The sequence below is a fragment of the Rhinoderma darwinii genome, chromosome 5 (assembly GCF_050947455.1).
Source record: "Rhinoderma darwinii isolate aRhiDar2 chromosome 5, aRhiDar2.hap1, whole genome shotgun sequence".
Classification (NCBI taxonomy): Eukaryota; Metazoa; Chordata; class Amphibia; order Anura; family Rhinodermatidae; genus Rhinoderma; species Rhinoderma darwinii.
The window spans coordinates 136,235,971-136,256,203 of NC_134691.1; the positions used below are offsets into that span (position 1 = coordinate 136,235,971).

A 20,233-nucleotide genomic window follows, 5' to 3' on the forward strand; every position below is an offset into this window, starting at 1 on the left:
TAGTATAGAAACTGTCATTGCAACTTAAAAATAGGAAACATGTTGCATATAGCCAATATGCAAAATAGCCTTAAAAAAATAATTTTAACTAAAACAGGAAAGTTATCAGTACTGCAAATTACTACACAAATTATAATAATTAAAAGAATCCAGTGTTAGCGGAGCCTAATCTCAAACCTGCGTGCACCATGACGTTCCGGTTGCAGTGACCAGTAAAAACCCAGTCGCAGCAGCACACAGACTATACATTCCATTACGGTCTGCCCATCTTTATAGCACACCCCCCCCCCCCACCCAATGTGGAAGAGTATACTGTTCCACTAATGCTGGGTTCGCAATGTTGTGGCCAACTTACGGTTTTGCTGCAAATCGGCACGATTTTCAAACTGATTAATGGCTGCGGTTAAAAAGCGGTTTACCTTCAAAACCGCTCACCCATTAACAATGAATTTAAAAACCACACAGATTTAAGGCAAAACTACTAGGCGGCACGGTTTTGGACATGCTGTGGCCCTACCATCCCTTTAACATGCTAATGCAGTTTTACTGGATTCGAAATGCTGTGAAAATAACATTCCCTCCAAACAAGAGATTTGAACACCCCCCCCCCCCCCATTTGGTGTAACATAAAAATGACCAGAGGGGATCCGAAACAAAAAAAAAAACTCTCCCCAATAGCATCTGGCTAGAATTTCCTGATTTTGGAATTCAATCTGCATACCTACTGGAAACCATAGCACTTAGGCTATTAAACAGACAAACCCTGTTTAGGAAGCAGGAGAAGAGGGGGAACCCTGCTTGATCATCTGCCCCTCCCACTAGCCGGAATGAAGAGCCGCTGTTCGCGCTCTCTCTCTGAGGACCCAGTTCAGCCGCAAATTACACGAACAACTAATTCATGTCAATGGGTGCAGTGTAATGTTAATTCCTATTGCAGCGTTGCCTTGTTATAGGCACATCCAGCTTTACTAAAAAAAAAAAAAAACTGTTTCAAAACTACCTCCAATGTCAGAAGCCGAGTTATATATAAAATAATCCGGTTTTCATACATTACAAAGGGGAGCGAGAGGAAATGGGATAATCTGCAGGACAATGATTAATACTAATACGGATTTATTTTCTATGGAAGACTGGTATTACAGTATATACAAAAGATATATTTTGAAATAACTTCTATCAGGAAGACTAGATTATAGTGTGTTCGGGTACCTTCACATCCAGCATTTTTTTGGGGAAAAAACACCACATTTTTCCTGACTTTTTGCGGCAAAAAAATGCTGTGGCCAGACGTTTTTTTAGTCTGTTTTTAGTTTTTTAGCTTAGTGCCGTTTTTTCAAAATCGCTCGCAAGCCTGGCTTTGGTATTTTTTTAATCCTTTAGTGGAGTTAATCTATCACAAATCTCCATAGGTTTTATTTTTTGCCTCTCCACAAAAATACTTGAACGTGTGGGGCTTTTTTTCATGGTGTTTTTTCCAGAACATATCGTGTTGAAAAGAATCTTTGTAAATCATGTCATTAAAAGATCATTTGATGCAATGTGAAAAACGCCACCTAAAAAAAAAAAAAACTCCGGTAGTAAAAACACAATATTAGCAAAAAAACAGCAGTCAAAAAACTATTTTACTGAAGAAAAAAAAAAAGGTTTTCTTGTAGATGCGTTTTCTCTTTGGCCAAAAAGAGTCACAAAAAGTGTGTGTGAAGGAAGCCTAACAGTGATCAGTCTGTGCTGTAAAAAGTGCAATGCTGTATTGTCTGTGGCCATGCCCTGCATATGAGCTAGCACAGTTCCCGTCTTCTGAGGCTCAGCTGCTGCTCGGGAAGTAGTCTTCAGTTTTGAACAGTGTGGGAGGCTCGTATCTTCTTGGCTGTGCTCTCGGAGAAGATGTTACTTTCTGTATTGGTAAAAAAAAAAAAAATGTAACAAAATTTGAACAAACCTTAAAATAAAATCCTTAAAAGGTGACCTATCAGGAAAAAAAAAGGCCTTTAACCCCTTGGCGACATTTCACGTAACTGTACGTGATAGTGACCAAGGATAAATATGGTGCGGGCTCACTGGCTTAGACCTTATTCAGAAAACATTCTATACCTCCGTGTGCTGTCCGTTAAAAAAAACGGACAGAACACGGACCTATGCAATTCAATGGGGCTATTCAGACGTCTGGTTTTTCAGGCAGCGTGTTTCTATTGCGTGAAATGCACTGCATGTCCTATTCTGGTCCGTTTTTGCGGACCACGTCGCCCATTGAGGTCCATGGGTGCGTGAGAATCAGGGACAGCACACAGACGTGATACCTGTGCTGTCCGTGTTTCACGCAACAGTTGCTAAAGAAATGTTGAGAAAAAAAAATGTAAAACATTTACACAATTCCCTATTTAGACGAGCGTGACCGTTTTGCATCTGCAAAAAACGGACCGTATTTAACACATTTCAGTTCTGTGTGCAATCAGTGTTTATTCCGTGTGTCATTGGTTTTTAATGTCAGTGTTGGTGTACATTATTTAATTTATTTACATTCTCAACATTTCTTTAACAACTGTTGCGTGAAACACGGACAGCACATGGGTGACAACCGTGTGCTGTCCGTGTCTTCAACGCACCCATAGACTTCAATGGGCGACGTGGCCCCCAAAAACCGACCAGAATAGGACATGCAGTGAGTTTCACGCAACGGAAACACGCTGCGAGAAAAATCACGGACGTCTGACTAGCACCGTTGAATTGGGACAGCACACAGACGTATACATCATTAGTTTGAATAAGGCCCAACACGGACATTAAAAACGGATTCCACACGAAACAAACACTAATGGAACATGGAACTGAAATGCATTAAGTACGGTCCATTTTTTGCGGATGCAAAACGGATACGCTCGTCTGAATAAGGCCTTAGCCAGCTCCATACTCCGTGGATGTCGGCTGACAGCCGACACCTCGCTGCAACGGCCGGGATCAGATAACTCCTGGCAGCTCTGAGACTCCTCTCCACCACACCCAGCTCTACCCTCCCTGTTTCTCTGTATGTCCCATGCATATTGTGCTGCTGAAGATATTATATCTTCTCTATCTAAGAGAGCAGGAGTGCAGTGATATAATAGGCAAGTCCATACAATGATTAGCTGCAGAATCATACAACTCCGCTGACACACACTGCCTGTCTATACGATCTGTGAGTGCTGTGTGCAGAGAGTTTAATGTATTTCTATGAGATGCCACTCCTCACTGCCTACTATGTAAAAACTGACAGGGAGAAATATATCACAAGCAGAATGCAAAGGAGACAGGTTGAAGCTGCATCACATAAAAACAGACTGCAGTGTGAGGACAGATGTTCTATGTCACTGATCTATCTATCTCTTGCTGCACTGAGATAGGATTTATAGCAGAGCAAGTGAAGTGTGATGAGACTCCGCCCCCTGTCTTTGACCCCTGGCTGCATTAGGGGAACCATACCAGAGGGGAAGAGGGAACTAAGATGTCAGACAACCCATATATGGCACATTAACTAAAACAGGCATACACAAGAACCGTTACAGTATTATTTAATAATAGCCTATGCTGCAGTATGTAGGTAAAAAAAATAATTGCTGGGGTGCTTCTTTAAAAAAATATTTTTTGTAAACTAGGTTAGGTGTAAGGTAATGGAAGAAATTCCCTCACCGGTGGTTTTATTGTAAAGTCATTCTCTCTGTTGTGCCGATAGATCACGTGACCCTTCACTCTCACTGTCTGAATCCTACAATGTCTGCTGTGTGGACCGAAAGTTAGTCTCTCTTTCCATGCAAGTCTACAAGAGCCCCAATGTGAGTCACTGTCACTACTCAGACTGTATGTTATGTAGTAAGTCTAGACTACATTGCAGGAACTCTCCAGATAAACAGTGGTAGGAGGGAGGTAGGGGGTGCACAGACCTCATACAAAAAGCCTTTTTGGGCGCACTCATTCAAGATTTGCATTGTGCTTTTAAAACGCAGACAGTAAACTTACACAAAGCCATGTACAAAATGGCTGAACAACTGACCAAGAATTGTTATACCAAACTCCTTCATGAAATTGCACACTCAGATTCTGTGGGCATGCATATTTATTTTAGTAGACAACTCTGGCAATGCCTTATCTTCCCTGGTGACAAGGGATCGGGAATGTTCTATACAACATCCTTCTTCCCGCCCAAAATCACAGCTGTCAGGGAACAGACTGCTGCCCCTTCTACATAGTGGGGGCAATTTATTGAGTAAAAGTGACGTTTTTATACGCCAGTCTTAATATAAAGAGCGCTGGAGTAAAATGTGCCTAAATTATTAAGAGGTGCATGCGAAAGAGTCAATTTCTGCTTTAACTTCCGCCAGTTTATGGTGTCAATTATAGTGAATTTGTCGGTCCGCGGGTGGCCACATCCAATCCCATTAAGCCCCGAGTGCTTCATAAATTCCCTCCCGTGTGTGCGAGCGGCTTAAGGTATTTTTGTAGCTTAAAAATCCCATCACGTCATGTTAACAGATACTCACAGAAGGAGAAAAGAGAGGGGAAGAGCTGATGTTTTGGAATATTTTCTTGAGTGGATTAGGAAACGTCCCAAGGTTGGTTTCAGCCTGTGTAACCTGCTCCTCCATCTGTGCCACGTTACTGCCAACCCTTTTCACAAAGGCCTGTTTAAAAATGAATACAACAGCACAATATTACCATGCAAATTACTGTGAAATCATGAAAACAACGGGCCAGATTTACTAATGTGATTGCGCCAATACCTTATCGTAAAATGCGCCGAAATGTGGGGCATTTCTGGCTCATAATGCTGCATCAAGTTTTAACCCTATTTTTAAAGCAAAAGTGCCAACAAGAATAGATGTTTGTGCCTCTCTAGACACTTTTGAACAGTTTCTCAAAAAGGGGGCTAAAAATGCGCCAAAGTACATCAAAATTTGGCAAAAACAAAACGGTCGCAAACTAAGCCAACCAAGAGGTGGTATAAGGAAGAAAAAAAGAAACGTCTAACTAGATACGCCAAATTTATTCTCCAGCATGCGCCACTGTGATGGATTTGGCAAATCTTCCGACAGTTTGCGCGGTCTAAATCTTAGATGGAATTAGTAAATCTGCCCTATTGTGTCCAGATATACGATGCAAATCTGATTCTTTAACTGGTTCAGGACCGGGCTATTTTGATCCTTCAGGACCAGACACCGTTTAGGCATTTTTAGGGGGAGTTCACAGTCTTTTGACAAGTTTTTTGACGCAGAAACCGCGTCAGAAAACGCGCCAAAAGACGGACGAAAATGCCTCTCTTGATTTCAATGGGAGACGGAGGCGTTTTTTTTCCCGCGAGCGAAAAGTAGGGACATGCTCTATCTTCGGGTGTTTACGCCTCTGACCTCCCATTGACATCAATGGGAGGCAGAGAAAGCGTATTTTGAGGTGTTTTATACCCTCGGAGCTCAATGGCCGTGGGCGAAAAACGTTGCGAAAATCGGCGTGCAGGCAGAGGAAAATCTGCCTCAAAATTCTGTTTGGAATTTTGAGGCAGATTTTCCTCCTGCAAAAAACTCAGCGTTAACCCAGCTTTAGCACGCGTTAGTTAAAACGGCCATAACTTTTTTTTTGTTTGGGCTAGCGACGTGATCTTTAAAAATGATTTAAAAAAAAAATTGCATACACATTCTATTTGCCATTTCAGAATTTCTAGGCTTAAAGTTTGAAAATTATAGTAAAAAATATGCGGCTTTACTTTTTAGCTATTTTTTTCTGGTAATAATGTAGTTTTACCCTAAAATAGACCTTATATTTGTGATAGTCATGGTCTACCGGAAATTTTGATATATTACAAGTCTATTTTAGGGTAATTGGGTCAGGACTAGCGTTACGACAATGATTGGCGGGGACATTTTTTTTTTTTGGGTTGATATTTTGTGTGTATTTATTATTCTTTTTTTTTGCACTTCATTTTAGTTTTATTTTTTTTTATTATTATGGTCTGTCCCTCAAAGGTCAGAAAAGGTCTTTGTGTGACTTTACTTTTTCTTCTTTTACACCATGTTTTTCCACTGTAAGGCTGGATTCACTATAAGGGTATGTTCACACGGCCTATTTACGGACGTAATTCGGGCGTTTTTGCCCCGAATTACGTCTGAAAATAGCGCCTCAATAGCGTTGACAAACATCTGCCCATTGAAAGCAATGGGCAGACGTTTGTCTGCTCACACGAGGCGTAATTTACGCGCCGCTGTCAAATGACGGCGCGTAAATAGACGCCCGCGTCAAAGAAGTGACCTCAATGAATAGCAGCGCCAATTACGTCCGTAATGGACGCGGCGTTCAAGCGCCTGCACATGCCGGTAAGGCTGAAATTACGGGGATGTTTTCAGGCTGAAACATCCCCGTAATTTCAGCCGTTACGGACGCCCTCGTGTGAAAATACCCTAAGAGGGCTGATTTCCCCAGTTAGGCTGGATTCACACGAGCATGTTCGGTCCTTAAAGGACGGAACGCATTTCGGCCGCAAGTCCCGGACCGAACACCTGCAGGGAGCCGGGCTCCTAGCATCATAGTTATGTACGACGCTAGGAGTCCCTGCCTCTCATGGAACTACTGTCCTGTACTGAAAACATGATTACAGTACGGGACAGTTGTCCGGCAGCGAGGCAGGGACTCCTAGCATCATACATAACTATGATGCTAGGAGCCCGGCTCCCTGCAGTGTGTTCGGTCCGGGACTTGCGGCCGAAATGTGTTCCGTCCTTTAAGGACCGAACATGCTCGTGTGAATCCAGCCTAACTGGGGAAATCAGCCCTCTTATAGTGACTATTGTCAAAGGGCTGTGCTGGGTCTAGTTAGACCCAGCAGCAGCCTGCCACTAACAGCACCCGGCGATCATGTGACCAGTCACATGATCACCGGGACCAATAGCCTATGCCTCTATTCATTTACACAGCGCTCATTGAGCGCTGTGTAGAAGAGATCAGAGAAGATAGAAGCAGCGAAAGCTCCTCAGGGTCCCCAGTAGTCACTGACTGCCGGAGACCCGACATTCAGCTGCTCGATCGCTCGGGCAGAAAGCTGAAACCCGTACCGTAAATAGTCAATGGCTCGGATTTTAACCCCTTCAGGACTGAGCCTGTTTTGGCCTTCGGGACGAAGCCGATTTTTTAAATCTGACATGTGTCACTTTATGTGGTAATAACTCCGGAATGCTTTTACCTATCCAAGCGATTCTGAGATTGTTTTCTCGTGACACATTGGACTTTATGTCACTGGCAAAATTTGCCCGATAGATTCAGTATTTAATTGTGAAAAACACCAAAATTTAGCCAAAAATTGCAAAAATTAGCATTTTTCTAAATTTAAATGTATCTGCTTGTAAAACCGATAGTAATACCACACAAAATAGTTACTAGTTACCATCCCCCACATGTCTACTTTAGTTTGGCATTGTTTTTTGAACATTATTTTATTTTTCTATGACGTTACAAGGCTTAGAACTTTAGCAGCGATTTCTCATATTTTCAAGAAAATTTCAAAAGGCGATTTTTACAAGGACAAGTTCAGTTCTGAAGTCGCTTTGAGAGTCTTATATATTAGAAAGTCCCCATAAATCACCCCATTTTGAAAACTGCACCCCTCAAAGTATTCAAAACAGCATTCAGAAAGTGTATTAACCCTTTAGGCGTTTCACAGGAATTAAAGCAAAGTAGAGGTGAAAGTTACAAATTTCATTTTTTTTATACAAAATTCATTTGTAATACATTTTTTTCTATACCACAGAAGGTTTTTCCCAAAAAATTTAACTTATTATTTATTGCCCAGATTCTGCAGTTTTTAGAAATACCCCACATGTGGCCCTAGTTCGGTCATGGACTGAAACACCGGCCTCAGAAGCAAAAGAGCACCTAGTGGATTTTGGGGCCTTCTTTTTTTAGCATATATTTTAGGTACCATGTCAGGTTTGAAGAGGTCTTGTGGGGCCAAAACAATAAAGACCCCCAAAAGTGACCTCATTTTGGAAACTACACCCCTCAGGGAATTTATCTATGGGTATAGTTAGCATTTTGAACCCACAGTTTTTTTGCTAAATTTATTTGAATTAGTTTGTGAAGATGAAAATCTACTTTTTTCTGAAAAAACGTAGAAATTTGTAATTTTTTCAAGGTATAAAAGAGAAAAAACACCCCAACATATGTAAAGCAATTTCTCCTGATTATAGCAATACCCCATATGTGGTAATAAACTGCTGTTTGGACCCACAGCAGGAGGACCATTTGGATTTTGAAATTCTGATTTTGCTGGAATGGTTTTCAGTGCCATGTCGCGTTTGAAATGCACTGGAGGGAACAAAATAGTGGAAACCCCCGGAAAGTGACCCCATTTTGGAAACTACACCCCTCAAGGAATTTTTCTAGGGGTAAAGTTAGCATTTTGACCCCACGGTTGTTTTGCTGAATTCATTGGAATTATTCTGTAAAGGTAAAAATCGACTTTTTTTCTGAAAAAAGGTAGCCATTTTTAATTTTTACAAGGAATAAAGGAGAAAAAGCACCCCAACATTTGTAAAACAATTTCTCCCGATTACGGAAATACCCCATATGTGGTAATAAACTGCTGTTTGGACCCACAGCAAGGCTTAGAAGGGAAGGAGCGCTATTTGGCTTTTGGAGCTCAAATTTAGCTGAAATGGTTTTTGGGTGCCATGTCGCATTTGCAAAGCCCCTGAGAGGCCAAAACAGGGGAAACCCCCCAAAAGTGGAAATTACACCACTTAAAGAATCTATCTAGGGATATAGTGGGCATTTAGACCCCACAAGTCTTTTGCAGAATTTATTAGAATTAGGCCGTGAAAATGAATATCGACATTTCTTCCACTAAAATGTTGCATTTTTTTCAATTTCACAAAGGATAAAGGGGGAAAAAGCTGCCCAACATTTGTAAAGCAATTTCTCCCGAGTACGGCAATACCCCACGTGTGGGCATAAATGGTTTTTCATTAGAAAGTAATTAACCCTTTCTGGACTGATCCATTTTTTTCTTTTCCTTCTTAGTTTTTTCCTCCCCGCGTTCCAAGAGCCACAACTTTTTTTATTTTTCAGTCAATAGAGCGGTATAAGGGCTTATTTATTGAGGGACGAGCGGTCGTTTTTATTGGTGCAACTTTTTGGTACATACAACTTTTTGAGCACTTTTTATTACATTTTTAGGTAGAGCCAAGGTGACCAAAAAAACAGCGATTTTGCCGTTCTAAATTCTTTATTTTTTACGTGAGACGCTCCATACATCACCCCCCACACTACGACATGCTATGTCATGGTGCGCGCAGGGGTTAATGCGCAGCGCATGGTGCGGAGTGAAAATTAAAATTTTCCACTCATATGCCATTTTAGTGCACTATATGTTATGCCCAGTTTGTGCCACTGAAGACAAATAACTCAAAATATTAACCGGGTTCTCCCGGGTATGGCGATGCCATATCTGTGGACGTAAATTGGTGTTTAGGCACGCTGCAGGGCTCAGAAGGGAGGGACGTCATTTGGCTTTTGGGGCACAGAGTTTGCTTGGTAGTTGTTCTGTTTGGGGTTTTACTGGTGTTTCAGTTTATAATGTGGGGGCATATATAAGCTGTGCGGGGTACATCAGGGCATAATAAGAGGGTATAATAATGCAGTAAATAAATAATAATCCGCAGAGGTGTGGCCGGTGTCGCACTGATAAATGGCGCCCGATCTTATCTGCTTTTGGAACACTCTGCACATTTTGCAGCGCCATATTCTGAGAGCCAGAACTGTTTTATTTTTTCTCCACCGAAGCCGTGTGAGGGTTTATTCTTTGCGGGACAATCTGTAGGTTTTCATTGGTACCATTTTGGGGTCCCAGAAATTTTTTGGATCACGTTTTATTCCATTTTTTGGCAAGCAAGGTGACCAAAAACCATCAATTCTGACATTGTTTTTTTTATGGCCTTCACCCTGGGCTATAAATGACCATTATACTTTATTCTGCGGGTCGATAAGATTACGGCGATACCAGATGTATATAATTTTTTTATGTTTTGCAGCGTTTGTGCAATAAAATCACTTATTTATAAAATAAAAAAATTTTTGTGTCACCATATTCTTAGAGCCATAACGTTTTTATTTTTCAGTCAAAAAAGCGGTGTAAGGGCTTGTTTTTTGCGGGACGGGATGTAGTTTGTATTGGTACCATTTTGGCGTACATGCGACTTTTTGATCACTTTTTATTGTATATTTTGGGAGGGTTGGTAACCAAAAAATTGTGATTCGGGCACTGTTTTTCGTTTATTTTTTTCGCGGTGTTCACCGTGCGGGAAAAATAATATGACAGTTTTATAGTTGGGGTCGTTACGAACGCGGCAATACCAAATATGTGTACTTTTTTTAACGTGTTAATTTTTTTCCTATAATAAAAGTCTTATTATAGGAAAAAAAGCATTCTTTGTCTATGTCACTTCTAACTTTGATTTTTACACTTTTTCAAAAAAATTTTATTATCTTTTTTTAACTTTTTTTACTTGTCCCACTAGGGGACACTTAGACTGGCAGCTCTGATCGCTGCTGGAACACATTACACTACACACGTAGTGTAATGTGTTCTAACTGTCATTGTGACGTAACTGTCACACTGACATGAAGCAGAGGAGGAACGGCCGGAGGCTGATCCTCCGAGGCTTCCGTACATGGCAACCCGGAGGTCATTGTCTGGCCTCTGGTTGCCATGATAAGGATCGCCAGCCCCCGCAAATACATGTGGGGGGCTGCCGATCCACTGTAAACCTCTTCGATGTGGTGATCGCAATCGACCACCGCATCGGGTTAATTGCCGATTTCAGCGGCGACAGGCCGCTGATCGGCAACGGGGAGAGCAGGGCTGACACCCTGCACAGTTAACCGCCGCTGCGGTGTAGCGCCGCGCGGCGGTTAACTTTTAAAGCGCGGACGTAACTGCACGCCCAGGTGCGCGAAGTTACTGCTTATCTGGACGTACAGTTACGCCAAGGTGCGGGAAGGGGTTAAGGACCCCGACCGCCGGACATTTATACACAGCCGGCGGTCGGGAATCAGTTAAATAATGTAATAGAGATGGCCTCACATATCTGATAAGTGAGGGTCCCGCTGCGGTGACCCTAATTAATCCTGAGAATGGAAATGGCAGATAGCGGGAACAGTTAGGGTAAGGACACACAAAGCGTAAACATTGCGGATTTTCTGCAACAAATTTTATTACGGAAAATTTGCAGCATATCACAGTAGCAACAGAGTGGATGAGATCTCAACAAATCTTATCCACACACTGCGAAAAAACCACAGAGAAACTGTTCAGCATGCCAAATTATGCTGCGGAATCGCTGGTTTTCTTTTGGGGGTTTTCCTTATTGAATTCAATGGGGGCATACATAATATTGCCATTTTTGCGGTGGAAAAGCTGTGATCCCGCCGCTAAAAACGCTTATCAGAAGGAAAAAAAATACCCTTTTTTTGGTTTAAAATGAATAAAAAAAAGATAATACTTACCCCGGGCGTTGTCATAGCGATGCGTTCCTCCCATGTGACTGCTGCAGCCAATCACAGGCTGCAAAGGTCACACGGATTGCAGCATCATGCCAGACGGCACGAAAAACAGGAGGGACGCGACGCTATGACAACGCCCGGGGGTAAGTATTCTTTTTTTTTTTTCTAGCACTGTTTCTACAACAGAGATTACGCCCAAAAGTCTGCACCACAATTTGGTGCAGTTTTTCAGGGGTGGAATTCCCTGCGGGTTCCGGGATAGATTTTTTACGCAGCGTATCTGCCCTATGTGTCCTTACCCGAAAAGTGAAGTCACACGTGGCAGATTTTGTCGTAGAAATTTTCTACAACTGAAAATCAGTTCACATCTGAATGTGCAGCAGGTGCATGAATCCGGTTCAATTCAGATAATTGGAACAAATATTCATTTGCAGAAAATTTCTAAAACAAAATCTGCCGCATGTGACGGCACCCTAATAGAAAGTGATCGCGCATCTGCCGCCACCTCTCCTCCAGGAACTGCACTCAATAAAACATTGCAAATAAGCCAAAATTGTTGTACCATATTTCTGAATAAACTACCGTATTAGAGTAAACACACTGCAGACTTTTTTCATTGTGTATGTCAAATCAGATCTGCAACGAAATCCGGAAACAGATTTTGGTGCAGATATTACCCTATGTGTTGCAAAGAGTGAAAACTGGTGTGAAAATCTGCAGCATCCCGCCAATTTTGCACTGTTTTTCCCCGATGCATGTGGATGGGATTTTTAAAACTCCATCCACATATATTGTACTGTAAATTGCTGCAGATTTTCTGAGCGGAATCGGCACTGAAAATCGACAGGAATTCTGAAGCGTGTAAATTCATTTTCTTTTGTAAGTAAGGAGCAGGGTTACATAGTCCTGTGTAATGCAACACATTTATCTATGTGATAAGTCATTTATTTACAACAAAAAGAACTGCACACTTATTGCAGGTAGATCTGATCTGAGGAGCAGTTACAACCAGAGATCGGCTCTCCAATCAGTGACGCTGATAGAACGGTCTAATATAGGACTGTGTGTAAAGTTTTACCGTCTCGTGACACTGGCACTTTACCGCACAAGAGACAGTGACAAAGCATATGCCGTGTTCTGTAAGATTTTGAGTCACATGACTCATGAATGAAAAACAAGACAAATACGATCGATCAGTGATGGTAGAAGCGATGAAGTACGTACTGACAAAATCCATTCAGCATTTATCAAGCACCAAGTTCATACCTCAAGCAAGTCAATTTTCTGGTACAGTTTTCTCATTTCGGCAGCTTTAGTATAAATCTGAGGCACCTTTTCATTAACTACTTGAGAAGTATCATTTCTAATCTGGAAAAGAAAACAATACTTTATGAATCAGTGGTAAATGTAGCAGTCAAACGTAAGGCTATGTTCACACGCTTAACAAAAACCGGCGGAAAATACGGAGCTGTTTTCAAGGGAAAACAGCCTCTGATTTTTAGCCGTTTTTTAAGCAACTTGCGTTTTTTCTGGGCGTTACTGAATAAATGAAAAGCGGCTCTAAAAACGGCTCAAGAAGTGACATGCACTGATTTTTACGAGGCTCTTTTTTACGTGGCCGTTTTTAAAAAAGGGGCGCGTAAAAAACGCCCCGTGGGAACGGAACGCCGTTTTTCCCTTTGAAATCAATGGCCAGATGTTTGGAGGCGTTCAGCGTTTGTATTTTCAGCCATTTTTCGAGGTGTTTAACCCCTTAATGACCGGGCCATTTTGCACGTTAATGACCAAGGATTATTTTTTGTTTTTTCACGGTCGCATTCCAAGAGTCGTAACTCTTTTTTTATTCCGTCGACATAGCCGTATAAGGGCTTGTTTTTTGCGGGACGAGTTGTATTTTGTAATTGTACCATTTTTAGATGCTTATAATACATTGATTAACTTTTATTAACTTTATTTTAGGAGAGAATTGAAAATAAGCAGCTACTCCAGCATTAATTTTCACGTTATAAATTTACGCCGTTTACTATGCAGCGTAAATAACATGTTAACTTTATTCTATGGGTCGGCACGATTACGGGGATACCAAATATGTAAAGGTTTTATATGTTTTTTCTACGTTTGCACAATAAAAACCCTTCTAGAAAAAAATTACTTGTTTTTGCATCGCCGCATTCCAAGAGGCGTAACGTTTTTATTTTTCCGTCGATGTGGCCGTACGTGGGCTTGATTTTTGCGGGACAATGTGTAGTTTTTATTAGTACTATTTTGGGGTACATAGGACTTATAGATAAAATAAAAGTTAATTTTTTATGGGGGGAATGGGAGAAAAGAGAGAATTTTGACGTTGTTTTTTGCGTTTTCTTTGGACGCCGTTCATCCGGCGGTTTAATTAATATGTTCATTTTATTGGTCAAGTTGTTACGAACGCGGGGATACCATATATTTGTATGTGTGATTTGTTTTGACCGTTTTACTAAATAAAACCACTTTTTGGGCCAAAAAAGTAGTTTTATTTGACTTTGACTGTAATTATTTATTTATTTTTTTCACAAACTTTATTTAACTGTTTTACATTTTTTTTTTTAGTCCCACCAGGGGACTTCACTATGCAATGTGCCGATCGCATATATAATGCTTTGGTATACTTCGTATACCAAAGCATTATTGCCTGTCAGTGTAAAACTGACAGGCAACCTGTTAGGTCATGCCTCCGGCATCACCTAACAGGCAGATGCTGAAGGCAGACCTGGGGGTCTTTGTTAGACCCCCGGCTGTCATGGAAACCCGACGGCGACCCGCGATTTGTTTGCGGGGGCGCCGATCGGGTGACAGAGGGAGCTCCCCCCTCTGTCAAACACATTAAATGCCGCTGTCACTATTGACAGCGGCATTTAATGGGTTAAACTGCCGGAATCGGCGCGCGCTTCGATTCCGGCAGTTGCAGCAGGAGCCAGGCTGTGTATAACAGCCGTGCTCCTGCCGCTGATCGCGTGGGTACAGTCTCAGTACCCGCGCCATCACAGGACGGATATATCCGTCCTCCTGCGCGAACTAGCAGCTGCTGAGGACGGATATATCCGTCCTTCGGCGTTAAGGAGTTAAGGCCCGAAAACAGGTCGTGTGAACATACCCTCTGTGATATCTACAAATATTACAAAATATTAATGCCGGAGAAAATTAAAAGGCAACAACAACCAAAATAGCGGAAAAGAGGTTTCACCGTCACAGAGAGTGATGGCATATCGCTTTCTGGTCGATGAGGGTCCAACGGCCAAGACCCCCACGATCCTGAGAATGAAGGGGCCGCAGCACAGTTTAGCGGCTGTGCTGGGTTACTGCAGCTCTGCCCCTAGTACTTGAATAGGAGCAGAGCTGCAGTACTACCACACGGCCACTATACAGTGGTCGGAGCCTTCTGCTTCCAGCACCCGGAGACAACCAGAACAGCTGATCGGTGCCGGGTCCGGGTGTCGGATCCCCACCGATCATACACTGATGACTTATCCTGTGGATAGGTCATCAGTATAAAAAAAAACAGATCCTAACCGGGACAACCCCTTTAACCTCCTTCAAAGTTTTTTCCCAGCACATGTGCGCTACTGGCCAACAGCTGATCAGAGAACTGCAGCACAGCCCCATTCAAAAAATGTGAAGTGTCCTCAGCGCTGCAGCACCTTCACTTTCAGGATCGGTGGGGTACAGAAAGTGATGGCACATGCTAGCGACAGGAATCAAGTCTGAGGGATCATTTTTTGGTCACTTCCAACTGGCCTCCATTGCCACTAAAGGAAGCTGTATTGAGAAGCGCCAAAGTCAAACTTCGCAGTATTTTGAGGGTATAACTTTGGTCCCTTTTACACCATGTTTTGGCATACATTTGTTTCCCAAGAAAAATCTAAAAGGATAAGTAAACTTTTAACATGTCATAGTGACATGTCCAAAGTTTTGATCGGTGAGGTTTGAGCACTGAGACCCCCATGATCGGTAAAATGCAGCGGCAGAAGCGTTCGGGCTAGCGCTGTGCTGCTTTGATTCTGAATGTCTTTTCTCGGGAAGACTAGCAGTGTACGGGCTCAATAGAAAGTTTATAAGTCGTACACCGCTCGCTCGGCATTCCGTGAAAAGCCGATGAGAAACTAAGCAGCACAGCGTTCACGCGAGCGTTTCTGCCGCTTCATTGTGGGGTGTCAGTGCTCGACCCCCCCCCCACACCAAAACTTCTGACATGTTATTATGACATGTCAAAAGTTTTTAAAAAGTTTAGTTACCCTTGAACTGTTTGCAATTGTATTCACTTGAAAAACTTTGCCTGATAGACTGAATATTGCTATGCCAGCAGTCACACTCCCACTGATCAAACATTGATCACATATTTTATCAATATACCATCAATGTCTGTGTTGGGAAAACTCCTTTAAATATCGGCTATCACATATTCTATGCTTTCTCTACGGATTAGATTTTTGTAAATATATGAGCCGTTGCTGCAGGGTAATCCCCAAGTCGTGGGAAGGTGTGAAATCCCCACAGCAATATATACATTTGTATGGTATTTGACACAATTCATACGTTCTAAACCCATGCTCCGGAGTCTGGACTTACCATATCCAACATCCCAACAAACTCATCAACTCTTACAAGTAAATCTTCCAAGCTCTTTTCCAAATTCTCAATCTGTAAACACACAGCATGGTTAGACACTTTGAGACTGGCTCCAGGTAGAGATGGGCAGTTTGTGCTTTTTGCTGCTTACTTAGCCCTTGCTTTCCAGTTGGGGGCTACTTTCCATTGTTATCAGACTGTGATTTTCAGTGTAGCTTTTTATTTTACTTTTTCCATAATAAATTATTCTGTAAGATGAAAAAGTGTGTTTTTCATATTTTTTTTGTGACTTTTCATTCATTCATTTATTAAAGGGGTTCTCCACTTTTTGAAAACTGATGACCTATCCACCGGATAGGTCATCAGTATAAGGTTGGTGCATGTCCGACATCCGGACACCACACCGATCCGCAACTCCGGCTGCCTCCGCGGACCGGATGATTGTAACGGGAGGCAATAGCTGGAGTCGGAAGCAGGTGGCTCCGACCACTGCAGCTCGGCCGCTACTCTTTGACCGGAGCCATCTGCTTCCGGCAACATCGTCCGGCACCTGGAAACAGCCGGTGTGGCGGCTCGGTGCGGCGTCCAGGTGTCAGACACGCACCGATCTTATACTGATGGCCTTTCCAGTGGATAGGTCATCAGTTGTCAGAAAGTGGAAAACCCCATTAAACTATTTTATTTAAGTCCCACTATGGGACTTTGCTATGTGATCATTTGATCGCTTTTATAATACACCGCAATCCTTCTGTATTGCAGTGTATACAGAGTTTCAGCAGATTTTGCATGTATTTTTTAAGATAAAACCTAGAACGGAACTTAAACAGAAGAAATATATAAAGGAAGGCCTTATCGGTCTGCTCTCCTGGATCTAATTCTGGTCAAATACATGCAAAATCTGTATTTTAGGGTATAAGGCTCTGGCCGAGCCTAGTATCCAAACATTGAAGGCAGACCAGCTACCATAGGCACCCCGCGATCACGTCTCGGGGCTGCCGCTGGGGTAACAGAGGGGGCCCACTCCCCCTGAAACCGGGTGGGATTGTAGGTAACACTGATCCTACCCGATAGAGCAAGAGCCCGGCTGATTTTTACATGACACGGGACACCCGTACCGGGCTTATGACACAGTGCCATGAAAAGTCGGCACTGCGGCATTAGTTACCTTAATGACCTTAGTGAAAAGGTTATGTACACCGTTGAAAGCTATTTTTATTTCTTTTTTTTAAATAAAAAAGGGCTATTAGGCCCCAAGTACATGACCGTAAAAAATCTCCGTTATTGTGGACCGTAATACGGTCCGCAATTACGGACCCATTCGGTTCATTGGGCGCGACACCTTTCCGTATCGCCACAGATAGGTGTCCGTGCCGTAGAACCGTGCCGGGAATTATGGAGCATGTCCTATTTTTCGTATTTTACGGGCCGCGCTCCCATACTTTGATTACAGGCATGGCCGTGTGCATGAAGCCTAAGGGTGTAACTTTCTAATTAGTTAATTTTTTTTAAAATAACGTTTACTTTTTGAGATACAGCTGCTTTGTATCTTGTATACAAAGCAGCTGTATCTAGCGCTGAATCCTGTATCCGTCAGAACCGCGATTCTCACAGGTTCAGTGTCAGCTGGATCCACCTGTAATCGATCACATCTAAGTTATAAACTTGACGTGATTGATAGTAGCTCAATCCTGCGTGTCAGACACGCAGGACACGCTCACGCTAAACCCGTCAATCCCACGGTCCTGACCGATTCAGGTTTCAGCGCACGTTACATCTGCTCTGTATACAGGATACAAAGCAGCTGTATCTCAAAAAGTCAAAATTATTTTTTAATGAAAATGAATGGTCGCAAAATCGGCCAACACTCAGACCCTGTCGTGTGAATAGTGCTCTTGGCAGCTCCTGAGCGGAGCTTCTTAGGCCTTATTCACACGACAGGGTCCGAGTATCGGCCGATAAAAACGGCTGTTTTTCCCGGTCATTTTGCATCCATTCCGATTCCGTTCCGGGCTGTGTTGCCATTTTTAACGGCCGATTTTGACCCGTTTTGCATGTTTTTTTCCCTGTCCGTTTTAAAATCTGATGAATTTCATTTAAATTTGTTGCCACACACTTCCCTCTTTAGAGAATGCCACAGCCCCCCTGGTAGGTAATGCCACCCAGCTCTCTGCAGGTAATGCCACCCAGCCCCTTGTATGTAATGCCACCCAGCTCCCTGTATGTAATGCCGCACAGCCCCCTGTAGGTTGCACCCCCCCCCCCCCCTTCGAGGAGAAGTCACTCACTTCTCCTGGAGAGGAATTCCCGGCCACAGAGTCGGGGATTCCGCTTCAGGAGTGACGTCGCTGTGTCCATATATGGACAGTGTAGTCACTCACTTCTCCTGTAGCGGAATCCCCAATCCCCGGCCGGGGATTGGGGATTCCGACTCCTACAGGGAGCAAAAAAAGACCCTCCTCCTCCTCACATGCACTCTGAGGAGGAGAGAGAGCACGAGCGATGGAAGACACGGCCGTCACTCGGGACACATTCTGGTAATGGCCGTGTATTACCCGACCCCATAGACTTCTATGGGAGCCGGGCGGCCGGTTAAACGGCCGAAAATAGGGCATGTCCCATTTTTTAACGGCCAGGTTTCCCGGGCCGTCAAAAAATCAGTCGTGTGAATAGCCCCATTAGGGGTCTATTGTTCCTACTGCAGCCGTGTGACGGCCGTCACCCGGCTGGTAAACCCTGTAGTGTGAATAAGGGCTTAGGGAGCATATAGTTTATGGGGGCCTCATATGCTGCCCTCGACTACATCCATGGGCTGGACCTTACAGTCAATGTCCCATGCCCCCTATTTCCATGTGAGAAATAGTCATTGTAACTAGTCAGGGTAACTTTGCCTGGTAGCTTTTTCTAATACAAAGCTCTTATGTCACAAATAGTGGCAGGAGGCGGAGGTTGGATTATGACAAAGGCATCCAGCATAGTGACAATGACCCCAAGGAGTGATACTAGTCAGTGCCAGCAGCACATCCTGTCACTAACCCAATGAACTACCGCAATCCGATCTCTTCTAAATCCAGCGCAGTGTACACACAACGTGACAGATAGAAAGCGGCAGACCGACAGTCACATGATTCTTAAGCCACGCCCTCACCTCAGAGCTCTGTTGTGCAGGGAGGAGGTACGTAGACAGCTGAGCTGTAGTAGACTTGAGTACTTCGTCACATGACTGTGAAGCGACCAATTCCTCATCGTTCAGAAGCCCCACTGAGGCGCCACTGCAGACGCTGTGACTCTGGGAAACATGACCGCTGTCCCCAGGACTGCCGCGGGAAACGCCACCTCCCGCTTCTTCTAACGGCTCCCACTGTCCCATACCAGCCGCCAGCTCCATGCGACCAGAAGACCAAGCGCGCTGCCTTGCTCACGTGACACGATAGACTACATATCCCTTACAGGCGCCGAGTTAGGTCAATCTTGTATAAGAGCGTTTATACCGCAGCCTAGGGCTAGAACACGTGATTGTTGATCGTGTGACCATACTGTGAAGTACTTTCTGGTCTACCTCAGTATTTTTGACGTTGTAATTAACAAGACGTAACTACTTGAAAGGTTCCCGAGTCCCATTATACGAATGTTTAGACCAAACAGCAGACAATGCTGGCTGTCACATGAAGTATAGAAAACTGTGTGTGATATACCTCACTGTCAGCTCCTGGAGATGAGCCATGTGTAGGGTAAGGGTGTGTTCACATCAGTGTTAGGCCCCATTCACATTGCTCCCGAAAGCTCCCGACGTACAAGGTAAATGTGTCCATAGGGCTCCACTATCCCGACAGAGACCAAAAGAGTGTCCTTTTGGCCTCCGCCGGGCTGGTGTACGTCGGTATACCTTTTTTTTTAAAGAAATACAGAGGACTCCGGCCAGGGCCAGCTCCAGGTTTATGTAGGCCCCTTTGCAGGAGAACTCACGACGGCAGTAAAATGGCAGAAAACATCACTTTGTGCCCCCCATACAGACGTTGGGCCCTGTTTATGCCCCCATATAGAAATTAGGCACCCAGTTTGTACCCCTATAAATTTAGTGCCCTCTGTAGATAGTGCGAAACAGCCCCCCTACCTGTAG

General features: G+C 43.4%; 1 protein-coding gene across 3 annotated transcripts; it reads right to left on the reverse strand.

The window, feature by feature from the left end:
• Positions 1-1,096: 1,096 nt before the first annotated feature.
• On the reverse strand, positions 1,097-19,560 carry LOC142652720 (biogenesis of lysosome-related organelles complex 1 subunit 4-like). 3 transcript variants are annotated; one of them, XM_075828395.1, is made up of 5 exons: positions 19,325-19,559; positions 16,117-16,188; positions 12,781-12,882; positions 4,512-4,652; positions 1,097-1,894 (listed from the first exon to the last, which is right to left on the reverse strand). In XM_075828395.1, the coding sequence occupies exons 1-5, from the start codon at positions 19,499-19,501 to the stop codon at positions 1,805-1,807; spliced, it is 582 nt and encodes a 193-aa protein (XP_075684510.1). In that variant the 5' UTR covers positions 19,502-19,559; the 3' UTR covers positions 1,097-1,804. The 3 variants fall into 3 exon arrangements, with proteins under 3 accessions (XP_075684510.1, XP_075684509.1, XP_075684511.1); XM_075828394.1 differs by having other exon boundaries at positions 19,262-19,559; XM_075828396.1 differs by lacking the exon at positions 16,117-16,188 and having other exon boundaries at positions 19,262-19,560.
• Positions 19,561-20,233: the final 673 nt, after the last annotated feature.

Excerpts from the sequence above, each read along its gene's own strand:
- LOC142652720 (XM_075828394.1), bottom strand. The coding sequence starts at position 19,501 with ATGGAGCTGGCGGCTGGTATGGGACAGTGGGAGCCGTTAGAAGAAGCG. Across the intron at positions 4,653-12,780 it reads AGAAAATTGACTTGCTTGAG|GCCTTTGTGAAAAGGGTTGG; the intron begins GTATGAACTTGG and ends ATTTTTAAACAG. Across the intron at positions 1,895-4,511 it reads CCCCTCTCTTTTCTCCTTCT|AAAGTAACATCTTCTCCGAG; the intron begins GTGAGTATCTGT and ends TTACCAATACAG.